The 17,900-nt window shown below is 40.9% G+C and overlaps 2 protein-coding genes across 5 annotated transcripts in view; both read left to right on the forward strand.

The window, feature by feature from the left end:
- Positions 1–7,360, forward strand: part of rab11fip5a (RAB11 family interacting protein 5a (class I)) — a 67,898-nt gene extending 60,538 nt beyond the window's left edge. For all 4 annotated transcript variants that reach the window (XM_083792149.1, XM_083792147.1, XM_083792150.1 and 1 more), the window contains 2 exons: positions 393–537; positions 4,706–7,360. In XM_083792149.1, coding sequence (XP_083648275.1) covers positions 393–537; positions 4,706–4,963 — 403 coding nt within the window. In that variant the 3' untranslated portion in view covers positions 4,964–7,360. The remainder of the gene's footprint in view (positions 1–392; positions 538–4,705) is intronic.
- Positions 7,361–8,681: 1,321 nt separating this feature from the next.
- Positions 8,682–17,900, forward strand: part of sfxn5a (sideroflexin 5a) — a 22,678-nt gene continuing 13,459 nt past the window's right edge. The window contains exons 1-8 of the mRNA XM_083791367.1: positions 8,682–8,865; positions 9,800–9,868; positions 12,177–12,254; positions 13,320–13,346; positions 14,259–14,313; positions 16,333–16,358; positions 16,628–16,681; positions 16,996–17,052. Of these exons, the coding sequence (XP_083647493.1) occupies positions 8,818–8,865; positions 9,800–9,868; positions 12,177–12,254; positions 13,320–13,346; positions 14,259–14,313; positions 16,333–16,358; positions 16,628–16,681; positions 16,996–17,052 (414 nt within the window). The 5' untranslated portion in view covers positions 8,682–8,817. The remainder of the gene's footprint in view (positions 8,866–9,799; positions 9,869–12,176; positions 12,255–13,319; positions 13,347–14,258; positions 14,314–16,332; positions 16,359–16,627; positions 16,682–16,995; positions 17,053–17,900) is intronic.

Here is a 17,900-nt window from a genome sequence, read left to right on the forward strand (position 1 = left end):
GCAATTAATTGTCAATTAAATGAATACAATTAAATTATTTACATGTTTAATGATTTAATGAAGTGACAAGATTTCTGTAATGACTTGAATTGTTTAATATATACATGTGGAATTTTTCCACACGATTTAATGACCTTGTGTGTTTAATATATGATTTACAATAATTTACCCTGATGAACTCTATCCCACCTCCTTTTCTTCCAACGTCTCAAAACCCTTTGTGGTGGTGGTAATGGGTGACCTCTTCTTAAGAAGTAATCTCCTGTGAAGTGCTTTCTGGTGATAACTTCTGATAACCATTATTAGAGACTCTCTCTCTCTCTCTCTCTCTCTCTCTCTCTCTCTCAGCTGTCAGTAATGACTGTTGTGTCTACATGTCCTCCCCTCTCCAGCCCCCACCCTGTGAAGCCACTGACCACTGCTATTCTGGTGGAGGAGAAGAGACCAGAAGGCCGGTCGGTGCTGGAGAAGCTCAAGTCTACCATCCACCCAGGGAGGAGCGCCCAGCACAGCGAGCAGGAGGCCGAGAGCAAAAAGGCATGCAGTGATGATGATGTGATAATGACTGTCGTGTTATTTGCATAGTGCCGTTCATATCAAAACAGGTGCTGCTCCAAGTACTTCAGAAATTGAGAAAGTATTTTCTCAGTTAATATTTGAAGAAGTGAGTGAGGATTGGATAAAACACAAAAGAAAAACCACCTCTGCAAATGGGGTATAATTAATCTCATTAGTTAATGTCATTAACATAGTAGAAGTAGGGCTGCAATATTGTGTGCAATATTACAAAAATCTCATATCCCATTATAGCTTATTTTATATATGGCACATTTTCTGTAGATTCAATTAATAAATAGATTATTTATTACCACATGGAAAGGCCTACATTTTGAATTATATATTATACTAGTCAAATGAAAGGTACTTACTCTTTTCTTTTCATTATTTATGTCAAACTCAAATATATTTTTACATTGTTCTAGACTAGAGTCTAGAGACACTTGCCACCAGTGGCTAGATGAAGACTGGCCAAAACACTGTAAGCGTGTCATCAATCATTCAGCTGAAGTGCAAGGATATTGTTTGGAGTCTTTGGTCATAATCTGTGACAGAGTCTACAGGGTCCCCACAACCCAGAGCGTTCCTGAGATATGGGTTGTGGCTATAACTTTCCCTGTCTGTAAACACTGACTGCACTGTGGAGTGTCCAGTCTTGAATGATTGCATTGTCAGGCTCATATAGGAATCTGTCACTCTCGGCTCATCCACATATCTGTTGTTGTAGTTTAGTACAATACCTTGTACTGTGTTGTAGGGCATTAACGACTTGAGATTTTTCCCAGTCGACTTGTCGGACAGTAATTTATCGATAAGTCGATTTATCGTTTCTGGCGGGGGGGGGGGGGGGGGGGGGGGGGGCGGACGCGGACGCGCAGGGGGGGGGATTTAACAGGGGCGGGTGGAGCTGCCGCGCGCTCAAATACGGAGCATGTCAAACATAGCACTGCGCATTCAGTGGCCTCTCCAATATGACACAGTCACAGTGCATGTATCATCTATATCAGAGGTTCCCAAACACCGGTGCCGGTCCGCGGGACACGTGGCACTGGTACGCAAGAGGGGAATTCTAAGTTTTGCGTCGTTTAAAAATGTCCAATCTTTGTATCTTTAGCAGCAGCAGCTGTAGGCTATTTTGTGACGATCGCATTAATGAAACCAAACGCTACACGCGGTTCCGGTACAGGATTATTATTTCATGTGAATCATGTCAAAATGAAAAGATGATGTTATCCAGGTAAAGTAGTGGTATTGGCACACAGCGCAGCAGCAGCACCGAGAACACAATGAGAGATATGACATTATTATTCTCCTCCTCCTCCTCCTCCTCCTCCACAACTCGATAACGTTCTCATTTGTTACTCATTTTCTGAGCCATGCAAATAAACAACAACCCGCACTGACCGGAGACGGAGAGGTTCATGACTGTGCGCTGCGCGTAAAGCTTAGCCAGAAACAGACAGTCATTGCGTCAGCATGCATGTAGCCTCGGGAACCCAGACGTTATATTTCCAGCACGGAGGTGAGGGGGATATCGTTTGGGGGTAACGTTTGCGTGCTTCTATCTGTTACTTCTCTGACACAGCGCAGTTCAAACAGACTTCAGCCAGTCTCAATAGTGGGACACCGTGCGCTGAGAGCCACATAGCCTACACAGCTGCATTTGGTTTTTAATTAAGGGCGCGTTCTGAATGCAATGAAAAAAGGGGAGAAAAAAAAAAAAAAAAAAGCTCAACTTTCGACTCGCGCTGCTGCGAGTCGACTCGTGACTCGTTTATCGATAAATCGATAAATCGATTTTTTGATGAATGCCCTACTGTGTTGGTCCGTCACTCTTTAGATAAATATGAGGTAACTCCACGTGAATTAAGTGTTTTTGTCTTGGGTCGAGTGTTACCAACCACCAATTCATGAAATCCATGTCTTTGCAGATATACAGTAAGTTGTAATGGTAGTTGTTATTATATTTCCTATATATATATATATACTAGAATTTCGCGGCCGCTCATCCCAGAGTTATGTTGCCGCGCACTATGGGAAGAAGGAAATTGCGGGAGTTGACTCCACATGTAGTAACGGATGGGTTATTAGTTATTATGTGTCCTTATTAGTGTAGTGTAGTGTAGTCAACACGTTATGGCTCATACACACAGCCCGGTATTTGCTCCGATTATGCTGTCGGGGAGTATTTTTGGTGCTGGCCGACAAAACCCCTGATCTGACGTTTAGCAGTGCCCAAAAGTTATAGATCACAAAGGGTTTGCAAGTAGAGCACATGACATGGCCCTAAAAATATATATCATTTTAATATAAAAAACTATTTTTGCATCTGCCGCTTGAGATGACCTGAGATGACTTGATTGATTGACATAAAAAAGGGCCTGTCAGCTCAAACACACAATGCAATAGTTGTTGTTGCGTACAATCATCAGTAGAAAAGTCAAATCCCAAAAATAAAAACCCTACCATTTCCATTTCCACCCCTCTATTTCCCATTCCATGTGCGTTTGTCTTATAGTTTCTCTGGCCTCTGTACTACTGCCACCTACCGTCCATTCATTGTATTACACAGTGGGTGAAAAAAACACACCCGACCCATCACAGGTGTGGCTTCCAGAGGTACCTTTGACATGACATTTTGTGTGTGTGTGTGTGTGTGTGTGTGTGTGTGTGTGTTTCGATGTGCAGGGCGTTGCTGAAAATGAGCACCTGTGCTCAGCTACTTCCCTGGGTAAATAAAGAAAAAAAAAAGAAAGGTACCTTTCAAAACCTATAGAAGTCAGCCTGGTACAGACGAAGGGGACACCACTGTATGTAGCCTCAATTACATTTTGTAACTATTTTCTGCAATGGGATGATAGTTTTATTTGGTCGTTTATTTAGCTGGTCGTTTTGAAAGTAAAGTTTGAAGTAAAAACAATGTGTGGGCAGCCCTGGTATAGATGAATATATATTCATTCCGTGGGTAAATCCCTGTAGGCTACCCACATATTGGTAGCCTATATTAGCCCAATATTGGCGTTATGCATTTCACTTGAATAATGTTGTGTGCGCGTGCGAAGAAAGACAGAGTTATTTAATGAAACTGAAGATTATAACGTCCTGTATTGGTAGCCTATATTAGCCCAATATTGCCGTTACGCATTTCACTTGAATAATGTTGTGTGCACACGTGCGCGTGCGGAGATAGACAGTTATTTAATGAAACTCAAGATTATAACGTCCTGTCTCGCTGGCGCGGCGCCGCCGTGTGTGTCTGTGTGTGTGTGTGTGTGTGTGGCGAGAGAGAGAGAGAGAGAGATCGTGGCTTCCAGGCGTGCGTGTGTGTGTGTGTGTGTGCAAGCCAGGCGTGCGTGTGTGTGCAGGTGTGTGTACTCGTTAGTTGGCTGGCTGGCGAAAATAGCAAAAGTGATCCGTGTAATCGTAATATTTAGGAACAAACAAAGTACAATGTTGATGTAACTAAGAGATTCGCTGAGTGAGTTATAGTTTAAATACAGAGATTTAGAAGGAATAAGCAAAATCGTGAGGCTACAATTCCTCTCCTTCGTCTTCCTTGTTTCTCTTCTCCTGCGGGAGATCAGGATCAGATTCTGACTTCTGAGAGCTAGTGTGGGCCTATTAGAAGACAGGGCAGTGTTGCCAGGTTTGCGAATTGTAAGCGAGTCGTAGTGTGTGTTGAATGGCATTTGTGGGCTTGTGAATGAATTTTCTCACATGTAATTTGTGCTCACTTGCATAGACCTGGCGAATTTAGCGTGGTGAAAGGGCAACAGTGTTCCGGGGGTGTGGGTGCTTCGGGCGATAATGTTTGTAGTAAACAAATGCATTGCCGCCGTGAGTGTGGACGGGAGGCATCTTTGGTGGCACTGCAATGATCATTTTTTGGCGGGTGGTGTCGAGTGTTGGCGTTGGGCGCGATAGGAGGAGATAGGTCCCGAACACTGCGAAGGTAAGTGTGTGACGTCACTGCCGTGTGAGTGTGTGTGTGTGGGTGTAGTGTGTAAGATGGTGTTCAGGGTGTTGCAATAGCGTCACTATGAACTATTTTATTTCTATTCACATCACTTTTCATTAACATCGTCATTTCTCTTTCTTTTCCTCTGTTTTCTCTGTCTTTCTCTTTTCCACTACCTCCTTTGTGCAGTCTCTGACGGAGGGAGCTGGGTCTTACTACCACCTGAACCACAGTGAGCTGGTGGCCGTGCTGGTGCAGCGGGAAGCGCAGCTCCAGAGGCAGAAGGCAGAGTTTGAGTGCCAGCGGGCGTTACTGGCCAAGCGAGAGGTGGAGCTTAAGAAGCTGAAGCCACAGGTCCGAGATCTGGAGGACTACATTGATACGCTCCTGGTTCGCATCATGGAGCAGACACCCACCCTTCTGCAAGTTGGTTCCAAGAAAAAGTGACGGGGAGGGGAGTGAAGGACAAAAGAACTTGAGTTTGCAGTACAAGTATGTTCACTCTAACCTCCACACCACAGCTGTCTAGTCTTTTCCACTGCTATGCTGACCTTTTTGATAATGAAGCTCAGCATTGAGACACAGTCTGAGCGATTGTTTCTCAGCCGGCATGCTTCTACTGTGTTGAAACACATCCTCGTTGAAGGGGTTTGGTTTGTTTGGTTGATGAATCTAGGAAAGGTAGTGGGTCCTCAGGTTCGTTTGGTAACCCCCCCTCTCCAAATGCTTCCATTTTGGAACCTACTGATTGTAGAAACATTGAATTCCTCCTCTTCACTTCACTTTGTCACATCACCACTTCATAACGGATTTCAACCATTTCTTTCACAAATGGTGAACATCCTCTTGTGGAATGTTCAAATGATCCCCAATAGACAACAAGTGCACCAATTAGCTTTGGAGCTACAATCCAAAAAAGCAGGTATACTGTAAGTATCCACTCTTGTCATGTGCACAATATTGGAGGAAGTTGATTGTAGGTTTAGAAAGATTGTTCAAAAGTGTTCTTAGCCAGCAAGTGAATGGTTTTATTTAATTTTTTATCAATGCACGTAACGGTGCTGAATATTTTTTCTGCTTGTTAATTTTTCTCTTCTATTTTGGAGCATGTTTTGACATTTACATATAATGCACAGCTGCATAAGCTAACTGATCCTCAAAGTAGTTTGAGTTGGGACACATACAGTACAGCATAGGGCTTGTCGTTATCAGGTGAAGACAGTATCACTTACTGTAACCAGTTAGTATCAAAGTCAGCCATCGTCGCTTCTCTAATCTAATGTGTTTTGCCGTCTACATTATCAACATGATTTTTACCATTGACAAAATGCCTAAAACATGTTAGTACTTGACTCCTCCCTGCCTTCTCTCCCCACCTGTCTCTCTGTTTGTCACATCCGCTTCTGCTAAAGCACGCAAACTGCTGCTATGCTTTCAGGTGTGTTACAAAATGGATATATACCGTATCTATCTACAGCATATATGCCATGGAAATGCCAAATGCTGCCTTATTTTGTTTTCTTGTCCAATATAGTTCCTGAGGTTTGTTTTGGTATAGCACCTCGTTTTACTTGTAGGGGCCTGGGGGCAATCTTTGAAAAACAAAAGCCATCTGTTCACGGACTTATTTGTCTATACTTTGTTACAATATTTTTTTAGATCATTGCACAAAAATAAAGATGTATGCATACTGTACCAACAGAACAATTAGTAGTTACAGTAATTCCTGTAAAACACCAATTGTTACAGCCAAGCCTTGAAACGTAATCTATGGAGCAAAATGTATACACCGTAAAGTATTCTGATATGACACCACCTTCAACAGCATTTGTGGAGTTTCTTGCACTACTTTTTCTTCAGAATAAAATTTCTACTGTACCCAACTATTGATGTTGGTATTGCTGCAGTAGATCACACCGTACTACACTTTCAGACAGACGTCGGACTGTTTTGAGTGTTTAAAGCAGAGGTTCTCAAAGTCGGGTCTGGGGACCCCCAGGGGCCCTTTAGGGGGGTTCCAGGGGGTCCCCAGCTAAATTAGTTAATATAGCATCAAAAGCATCAGTTTAACCAGTTTAACCCTACAGTATATAAATCGGCTATTTGAAAATTTCTCACAAAGCTCTGTTTGCTTGTAGACATGTTTTTAAATGTTTTTTAAAACATTGTAACAACACAACTTGTATGCGGGCCCTGCCACAAAATATTTTAGATGGGGGACCATGGCCAATTATATTTAGTTTGGGGTCAATGACATGAAACAGTTTGAGAACCTCTGGTTTAGAGAAGCGCTTACCAGCGGTTATGAAGAATGGTGTACCATGTTTGAGGAGTTGCCAATGACAATAAAGAAATTGCCTATTTTTCTGAGATAATACAGTAATAATTTTCAAAACAAAATCCGAAGGGAGAAAATAAGGTTGCTCCATTTCCATTTGTTGTCACTTACTTACAACATGGTGGCGTGTTTCTCATTGCTCTTTGTGACATAGCACTTTGACACACAAATGACTGAGCTTAATGCATACAGAAACATTGGAAAGACTGCCATATCATCTCAGTTCTGCTATAATTGCAATATTGAGTGCATAGATGACTGTAGAGACTTTAAATGTGACTTGCCATTTATCAAGCAATTACCGTCCTCCATGTCTTCCATTTTGAAAAGCATTTATTTAATTTTTTGTTTTGTTTCAACTTAATTGTATTTTGTCCTTGATCGTGTAGCCGGTGAAATGTGCTTAAGGTAGAAATATAACATTTGGAAAGTTTACAATCCGTGATGCAATTCTGTTTCACAAATTTTGTATATTTAATAAAGAATATTTTGTGTTTCTTGCTCACCATATGCGTTGGATGTAAATTTTTCTTTGTGTGCATTTCAGTGGACTTTGTGCATGTGCTTAAATTACACAATAAGGGTTTGGCTATTTGCACAGGTCAGGTGTCCTTATTTCACCTGTATTTCGTACCAGATTTGGGGAAAACTGACTTAAAATATGTGTATAGGTATATCTATTATTAAACAAAGTAAAGGGAGGAGAGACATGCACATCCATGGACCACACCCAAAATTGGGCAGGTGTTTAATAAGCGAAAAAATATATTCATGAGAACTAAAAAGAGAACAATACTATTAAACAGCCATAATAACAAATGCAAACTTCTGTAGCATGTTTAAAATTGTTCTGCTAATGTTTTCATATCTATAGTATGAGTATTTATCTATTTCATACTGATAGTGTGTAATCTATTATCTACTAGTACTGACTTGCAGCAGCACTACTAAAATTAAAGTCTACCACTAGAGGGCTATGTTTCCCCGTTTCCCCCAGGTTTCCCCCTAGGCAGGGGGGCCTAGACCAGAGGTTTTCAACTGGTGGTCCGTGAAGGTATTGCATGTGGTCCCTGGCCATGCATTTATTATGTCTTTTATCAACCACTAGTTGGGAAACGAAATAGTTCATTAAGTGACCTGGTGATCTATGATGACATCAATGTCAGTTACTGGGAAGTCAAGGGAAAGTAAACTGGATTGACTGGTTGAGTCTATTAGGAAATGTCAAATGTGCCCATATAATCATGCAATCGCATGTGTCTGCTATCTATGAGTTTAATACATAGACTGTAGGTTTAATATGGAAGGTTAAGAGAACAGAGTAAGGGCAACCATGGGAAAGGAATAGCTCCGGACGACTAGCATATGCCAGTTAAATTACTGACTGTTAAGGGCTTGATTTAATTCACCTCAAATTAACAAATTTGATATTAATTTTAATATCCCCTCACCCAACTCAACAGTGGTCCCCAGGTTGATTCTTAGTCAGCGTGGTGGTCCCCAGGTTGATTATTAGTCAGTGTGGTGGTCCCTGGTTCATAATCAGTTGAAAACCCCTGGCCTAGACTATTAGGAAAAACAATGCAGAGTATATTGCGAAACATTGTTTAAAATATTGAAAGAAGTATAATCTGCCACTGGGATTTGCGCCGTCATCAAATACGTTACCCACGAATATATTTTTATATTTATTATAAAAACTAAAATATCAGATGTTCCACTGGGAAATGTAGTCAAATGTCAATACTTCCTGTTTTGCCTAGCCAGCCTTAAAAACGACATTACCAAGAATTCCACTGTTGACGGCGCGATGCGCGACATACTAAATCCAACACGGCTGCTAGCTCTAGCTGCTAGCATCTAGTCGTAAATGGTCAAAAGTTAGAACAGAAAACTAACAAGTTGCTGAGTTGTGCTTGTGAATTCGGGTGATTTGCGCTGCTTTTCAGCTGCACCCTGCAAAATGTCAGAGAATACGACATTCGTGTTTGGAAAGTCACGTTTCGACCAGGTAGTTTGGAATTTTTAATTATTTTCATCAATTTCATGCACTATACTGTAGTATTGACCACATAAACACATGAATGAAATATGTCCAAAACTTCTCAAATTCGCCAGATTGAATGTGAAAACTGGTAACGTTCAAATTATACTTTTAAGTAATTCTACTATATGAATAGACTTTCCTAGTATTTAATGTATTTCCCCCAGTCTAAATGCTTAGAATTTCACACATGATGCGCAAAAGCTTTCCTAAATGATAGTGTTGCAGGTGCAAGGTGCAGCATAACTCATGCAACTGGAGTAAAGGTGGACACTCGTCTCCTGTGACTCTGTGAGATGTGAATGGAATGGATCATGGTTGAGTGAGTGGTAGGCTACCGTTGTTCAAACGGGGACCTCTATTGGCCAGATAAAAAAATAGATTTGATACCCAGTTTCCACACCAAGACATTTTGAACTAGCCTGGCGTGCCGTCCATATGTTCATGAAGTTGCGAGGCACAACAGTTTGGCAGTTGCCAGATTTTCATTCAAATTAGACTGCTGTAATTAAGTCTGAAGTGAATGGACGTTGCCCCCCTCTCCCCCTCCCATACAACTTCCTTATACTATTAGGAATAAATGATAAAGTGATACATTTCTGGCACAGCCTTTGAATTTTTTAATTGCCATGGATGTGAACTGCTTCGTTCCTCTGAAAAGAGAGAGAGAGAGAGAGAGGGGGTGGGTGGGGGAACAGTTTGAGGAGGTATTAATGAGGAGCCTCCACCTGGCGTGATAAAACAACTGGCGTTCTGTGGTTCACAATTTACTCTGCGACAGCTGCCCATGTCGTCTGGTAACGGGTGGAGAGAGACACGTGTGAGTTCCTGAATTAAAGGCACAATCCCAATGTATTTGGCCTGATAATAATCCCCCCCCCCCCTTCTCTCTTTCTTTCAGAACACTTTCTTTGGACGATTCAGACATTTCCTCGATGTGATTGACCCCAGCACACTCTTTGCGACTGAGGTAGGCTACAGAGCCTTAAGAGCCTTTATATACAGATACAGATAACCAAATATTATGTAATAACTACTTGGAACTTTAACATGCCATTTTTATTAGTTTGTGTGCTTGTTAACGTCATCAACATCAGCACCACAAACCCTTCCCCTGCTTAAGATCATCATGTATGTAGTCACTCAGTAGTGTACTTTATTACTACTAGACAAGTTAGACAACTAGAGGTTTGTTCCGCTAGGCGGTCCTCACACAATATGTTGCACCACCGATACGACAGTTGTGTCTGAGTCATAGTTTCGGGGGATTTGTCCAGAGTACTCATTATACTCTTATTGTACCTATATTTACTGTGGCAGACCTAACGGTTTGGGGTCCCCGCGTGAGTTTGGGTGGTATTCAGGTGACAGTGAAGTGACAATCTAAGGACTTTTTTTAAGATATTTTAATTTTAATACCTAAAAAGAAGACTGTTACTGTGTTAAAAGTAACCAACAAACAATAAAATACTATAATAACTGGTCAAACAATGGCCAAAATTGACAAATAATATAAGAAATAGGAAATAATTGTGAAAATTCCCAATAGATCTCCTATTTTCACATTATTTATCTGTGAAATCGAGTCAAACTAAATTTAATGCCTCAACTCCTACATTCTAAGTGCTTATCAGGGTGGAGGGGGTTACACCGTGTGAACTGAGTGTTGCAACTCCCCTCTCAGTCTCCCCCCCCCCCCCCCCCCCCTCTCTCTCTCTCATTAGCAGGCAACAGTACAGCACTATCTCTCTCTGTTTCTGGCACAACAGCGCCCCTACTGGTACTAATAGTCATACTCGTGCTCATTATCGTCACATACATAGGCGGACACATAGGTGAACAACACGGACATTGCTGTTCCTTGGAGTGGTTGCACCACTCAAAAACAGTGGATTTGACGGTGTACATTGGGAGATAAAAAAAATCATTTCTAGGCCCAGGAGAAAGGCAGAGGCAGGACTCAATCAGTTCATGCAGGGGACTTTTTGCGACCACATCATCTCTGGGGCTGGGCACGTCTGGCATAATATTTCCCCCTGTGCCCAGGTGGCATTGGTGGTGGGTTTGGCTTTAGGAGGGAGTGCAGTGCAGTGCAGTCATCAGTGCCCTGGGTAATGAAGCTGTTAGCAGCCTCATTGCTGACAGTAATAGCAGCAGAGCCTCCTGGGATGAGATGAGGTGTGGACATGTGGGGCAGCTGTGAGGGGTGGAGCGTGTGTGCGTGCGTCCGTGCATGCGTGCGTGTGTGTGTGTGTGTGTGTGTGTGTGTGTGTGTGAGAGAGCTCCCTCTTCCCCCAACTCCTGCACCCCGCTGGGCCAGACATAGCCTCAACTTGCCCCTAATGATGAGGAGTGGAGCAGAGTTGGCCCTTGTTTTTGCACATACAGGCAAATGTCCATGTGAAGTCACACACATTTAATGTTGTGGCACATGTACACGAGGTGTGCAAGGACACACACACGCACGCGCGCTAAGCTAAGCTAAGATAATTAGACCAAATTGGACCATATGACCCTGTATTGTGCTCAGCATTAGTCAATGATCACACCATAGATCGATGCTCATTACCTTTTAGGAAATTCATTTGTCAACTGAAAATCAGCATGATAGTCACACTGAAATGCAATTATCACACTGAACCGTGTAGAAATAACCTCTTACTGCAGTTGAAGTCAGACCTTAGCCACTTTCAACCTGCCTGGTGTCCCTATTTCAGGCATGAAATTATAGGGAAACGTTTTAAATAGTGAAAATAGCAGACCTATAACTTCAAACCACGCCACATCTTTGAGGGGTACTAGCCCCTCCTATGCCCAGCTTTGTGTGTCTGTGTGTACCACGGAAATGATTTGATTGGCTGAGCACAGAATGTGATATGATGTAGATGATAAGAGCGCCCCTCTCTTCACACAAGTGTGATTTTTTCCCTATCCATCGTATGACAAAGTATAGGCCTTAAGTGGTTCAACGTTATTTGGAATGGGTTGCTGCTATTGCCTTTATTTGACAGTTTTTGGACGGATTATTCATCTATAATTGAATATACAGATTCTTCATTGTATTATTATAACCAGTACAGAAATATAGAATATTGGCTAAATATTTCATTCTTATCTTTAACAGCCAACAACAACTGCTTATTGATAAATAAAATTATTAAAATGCAATAAAATAATGTGTTTAACAGTCAGTATCACTTTATGATGTACATTAAAAATGTATATATTTCAGCCATGACCATGAAACCCAAATGTCTCTATTTATTTTGCTGATCTAGAAACGCCTCCAGGAGTGTGTGGAACTCCTCGAGCATTTCAAACACGGAACTCTGCCTCCAGGGGTGACAGATGCTCAGGTAAGCTCAGCACTCATTCAACAACACACAACACGCTTCTCGTTTGACTGGTCTCAGGTCTGTGAACGCGATCAGGAATTGGTAAATGGGTCGTCCCCAAGTAAATGAAAAGCATTTCCCCTTTGACGAGCCTTTGAAGAGCGTCTTAAGTAGTCAGGCGTTCTTCTTTTCCTCTCTGTTGTCTGTGGCTGTGTGTTGTTTTTGAAAAAGGACACTGCGGTGTGTTCAGGATGTGTTGACTGGTCACAGACAAAGGGGTGGGGGCTGTCAGGGGAAACCAGGTGTGTTGGAAGGGTCAAAGGCCAGATGAGTTCCATGAGACTCTTTAAGCAAGTATGGAAATCTACCTGAACCCACTGCCACATGTCTCCAAACTAATGCACCAGTGGCTCTCAAACATTTCCATGTCAAGGTCCCCCAAATTGACCTTGGCCACAGACCCACAGAAAGATTTCCAAAATAGCCGATCTACAAGCTCACAACGCTTGTAGATCAGCTACTGTATTTTTTATTTCTGAAAAAATAAGTGTTTGGACTGTTCCTCATTTTGCTGGGGACCCCCTGGAATCTCATCAAGAACCCTGAGGGTGACCTGGACCCCACTTTGAGAACCATTGCTATAGACAATAAAATATATTAAAGGCAGCACTCAACCAGATTTGATTTTGTAATGTTGTCATCCAACTAAAATTACGTAAGTAAAGACCTGCATTTCTGCTAACGTCAGAGGTTATCGATAGACTTGGGGTAGTTTAGTTTACAACACAGACACAAAGTATTGTAAATACTAATGAGGTTATTAAATGTGAATGTGCTTGAGAGATAACAGTTTTCTTTTCAGGGAATATTCAATGCAACATAGTGGAACATGGCCCAAAGGCATGATGAAGCACTTGGCAATACACGTTACTCATGCCATTTTGTGATAAAGATCCTTGTATTTAATGTACTTAATGTTTTGGGTGCACGGTTGGGTTACTATACTTTGGAATGAATGATATGGATCATCTTGTGATGGGCTGAAGTGGGTTCTAATTTAATAAGAATTTGTTGTTTATTTTTCAGCTTTGGCAAGCTCAGAAAATAAAACAGGTAAAACATGCTTCTTTCATTTCACTCTTTCATTCTCTGTCTCTCATTCACACACATGCACGCACGCTCGCATGCGCACACACACGCACACACACTAAAACAAATCTTGAGATCATTATCAGTGTTATCCGTGTTTGTCTTGGTGAGGTGTCACTGAATTGGCCAAGAAACTGACACCCGTGCTTTGTAGTTGAGCTAAACATGTGTCTGTTTAGTCAGCACGTATATCACTTAGTGATGTCGCAATGACTTAACGGGGAAATTCTCAATAGCAGTATCTCAGTCTGTCCCTCTTCACCTGTCAATCTGTAACTCAGAGATATTATGGCTCTACTGTGAATATCTGTTTATATATTCTAGATTTGGGTGGAGTAAATCAAAACTTAGCATATTTAGTTTTTTGAGTGCCATAAGCGTTTTATTTTTGTTGGTTTTACTGCATTGTGCTGAGTACGTGGTGCACTGGTGCACAGAGAAGTATGCTAGACGACGTAAGGACGTATATTACTATACTAGAAACATACTGGAATTTGAAATATTTTAATGTGATTGTTGAAAATGGTCTAACTCTAATTGGGTAGCCATGCCCATCTGGCACTCCCTAAATGTAAAAAAGTACTAATTTCAAATGAGTGTAGAGTCTAGTCTTCGGTATTTAAATCCAATGAAATGACATAAATGTATATTAAAGCTATTATTTCTAATAATTTCATCATGCATAGGCTATATTGAAAGTAAAACTGCAGTAATAGAATATATATTATATAATATTGTATTATGTAGTATTTACCAAATTTATACTCAATATATGAACGTTACAAATTATGTCGCAAATATTTAGTTTACATTCTCATTCTGCTGGTTGTATTCATGTACGTTATTCTATTCCATTCACTGCACACTTGAACACAGGCTATCATTCACCCTGACACTGGGGACAAGATCATCATGCCTTTCCGCATGTCAGGTATATTAAGTCACCTTCCTTTGAAGACTGGGGTGGTGGTGGTTCTCTGCCTGTGCATTCATACATGGCATGCGATGCGTGCATCTGTTTTAAACCCCAAAGTAATATATGTTAGTCTAGTTGCCAGCCCATAGACCCCCATGGTGAACCCGGACATGTTGAGTACACAAAGGTTTTATGTTAGAAATGTTGAGTATGGGTCCCCAGCATGTAGAAACTGCAGGAATTGGCATAATATGTGACCATACCATTAACAACCTATAGAAGGCAGAATATTCAAAAATCATGCTTTATGCAGCATGTGACGTGTCAAACTAGGGGGTTTTCATGATGCTGAATCCATTCTCAACATTTCTAACATAAAACATTTGTGTACTCAACATGTCTGGGTTCACATTCTGGCTACTAGACTATGTGATTAATCATTATCTCAACATCCAACAAAATTATTAAGAGCATCATTTTAGCAATAAGAATATAATATATTTTTCTCTTTATTATAACATTATTGTGTGATCCTTAAAAGTAGCAGAGCTGTATATTCAGGGTGCCTGTTATGAGGTCCACCATAGTGGTGTCATCCACCCCTGGGGACTGTCAGGGCACCACAGGGACTCTTCAGGGTATCTCAGACCTGGGAAAGGTCACTCGCAGCTGGGTGCTGATTAGAGACGCTCCCCCACAGTGACCAAGAGGTACTGTTGGACCTCGGGTGAAACCGAAGTGTTGTGATTGAGTTCTTCTCAACACCTTCTCGGGAGGAAAGACAACCTTGGAAACGGAGACATGGAGATGGACAGGAGAGCGGGGAGGGGGGGGGGGAAGGGGCAATAGATGGAGAGTAATGAAGAAATGTAAAAACATCGAAGGAATGGAATGAGGAATGATGAGAAGAGATGGAATGAGAAAAAGAGATTGAGAGGGGAAGATGCTAGAGCCAAATAGAGAAATGATGAGGAAAACAGATGAGAAATTGAGAGATAAGAGATAATTCAACTGCTGGAGAGAAGAACAATGGAGAGAGAGAAATGATAAAGGTAAGGAGAGAGAGAGAAATTACATAATGAAGACAATGTCATTACGTATCTTTATAGAGAAGCAGCATTGTTTAGAGAGTAGAGAAGGGAGATAAAGAACTTAACAGCTTAAGTGCAAGATGTCTCCATATGTCTTTATAATTACACCCGTACAGGGCCCAGGACGCGTGGGGACGTTGTTTTTTTTAATGACATAAAACCGGTCGCTAAAATCTATTTTTTGACAGGGCCGTTGCTAGGCAAGTTGCCCAGCTGTTCACTTCCTTGTTTACGGCAAGGAAGTTTAGAGAAGGAAAGGTCATGGTCACGTGACTGTGCTGCGCCATGACACTGTCATGGGAGCCAAATCTCGCACCGGAAGTTACATGAATACAAAGCAGTGAATGGAGCAAGCTGGAACAAACATTATTTATGAACCATTGAGTCCTGTGTCATATTATAATCGGTTCAGGAATATAACAGGAATATAAAAGAAGACCTATCACAGTTTGTTTTCTAATCACTGGCTTTTCGATGTGCACATTACATCATTACATCATTTTATTTGAGGATTTAAACAGCAGCAGGTATTGTTTCTGTTCCGGGGGTATCGTGAGATTTGGCTACCAGACAGGAAACCGTGGACAGTCTCATTCAGAAACGTACTTTTTGCTCTTTAGATACCTCTATAAAATTACACAGTGTGCACATCTAAATGCAACAGCAGACAATAATGTGGAGTAAATAGGAGTGGTTGCACTACTCAAAAATTCCGGCACACTGGACGTGTTAAGAGAAGTCCTGGACGAGGAAGACGAGGTGGGAGATGAGGGAGGTTGGAGGAGTAAAATGGAAACACCAAAACATTAAACAAAAAGACAATAAAAAAAAAAGATGAATCTGTCATTGTTTTGATGTTTTCCCCAAAACTTTATTATCAATGATGTCAATGTGGTCAAATCCCTTGAAATTGTGATTTTACACCCCTCCTTCTTCTTTACAGGTTTCATCCCATTTGGTACACCAGTGGTAAGAAAAGTTGAATGATGTGATTTTGACAGGATGATATCTAGGAGCATACAAGCATTTTTGCTTGGGGGTGGGGATATCTGTATTTTATTTTTACTCAAATGTTAGTTCATAATGAGGAACAGTCTCCAGAGATGAAGACCATTAGGTTAAATGTTCCTACATCTTACACTCCTATCTGTGATACCAGAAACTGTTATTTCTGTTCTTTACTATGTTAATTCATTCATGCAACTTTATGGTTACTAAGAGGTTATTTTTGTGTTTAGGTTGTTGGTCTCCTTCTTCCCAATCAAACACTGGTGACCACTATCTTCTGGCAGGTAGTCACTCAATTCTGTATGGTCACTGATGATATTTGGAGATTAAATGTTTCTGCCCGACATGGAACATATGCTGTGATTAGTAAATTAAAACAATATTTAATTTTATTTCATTGTATTTTGTGCTGAATTGTAAATGTATTTGTATTTTCTTTTTTCCACACATCACACGTACCTGTAAGGCTTCACGAATGGAATGAAATGATGTCTTGACTTTGTTACAGCTAGTTCTTAACACAATGCTGCAATTGTGCTTATTATCTAAATATTAACAACCCCATTGTTGCATCTGTTATTTCACCTTCTTTTACCAGTGGTTAAACCAGAGTCACAATGCTTGTGTCAATTACTGCAACCGGAATGCATCCAAGGTACAGTATAGCAGTGGTTCCCAAGTCTCCCCAGGACCCAAACTAGTAAAAATAGCTATTTTCACGACGTCTTAAACATTTGTTTTCTAGTTTATGGAATTTCTTAGATTTGTCTTTTATTATTTTATGAAATTACTGAAAATAATAATTTAATTTGTTTTTGTTAGCTTTTTGGGGATTTTTATTTTGGAAAATGTTTTGAAATAATTAAAGTTAAAAACAAAAATGTAGGAAACAAAAAAATAAAGCGACCCATAAACATGTTTCCCTGAGCCACAAATGGTCCCGAGTCCCGACCCACTGTTTGGGAACCAGTGCAGTATAGTATCCTATCCACTCAACTGCAAAGACATCTATAGGTCCCACTGAGAACTGCAGTAGCCTATATCCCTGACCACACCTGACTCACTCAAACATTGTCACAAGGACTTCAAGTATTTTGGGCCAGGTATGGTAAGAGAAGTTAAAAGCATCCCTGGCTAATAAGACAAATGTGCCTTAAAACATTATACTTGCCCTCTATAACAAAAAAAATAAAATAAAAACACCAATATTTTATTTCTTTCATAAATATAGAATCTTTCACTCAATAGAGCGTCGCAGTCCCACCCCCTTTCATGACGATGAGCGCCTTAGAACAAAATAAGTTTTGTACCCTGCCCTTTTTGTCTTATTTCTAATTATTTGTTCGGCCCAAATGTTTTGTTTGTTGTCATGATTTGTCACGATCCGAGTTGGCTTTGACCGAGGCTTACAGGTCTTTAAATAAATACTTTATGAAACGTCTATGGGAAAAATGAATTGGAAATTGTCTTCCGGGCACTGCTCTTGTCCCAAGTTGATAATGT

Source organism: Protomyctophum parallelum (genome assembly GCF_964188405.1).
Source record: "Protomyctophum parallelum genome assembly, chromosome: 20".
In the NCBI taxonomy this organism is placed as follows: Eukaryota; Metazoa; Chordata; class Actinopteri; order Myctophiformes; family Myctophidae; genus Protomyctophum; species Protomyctophum parallelum.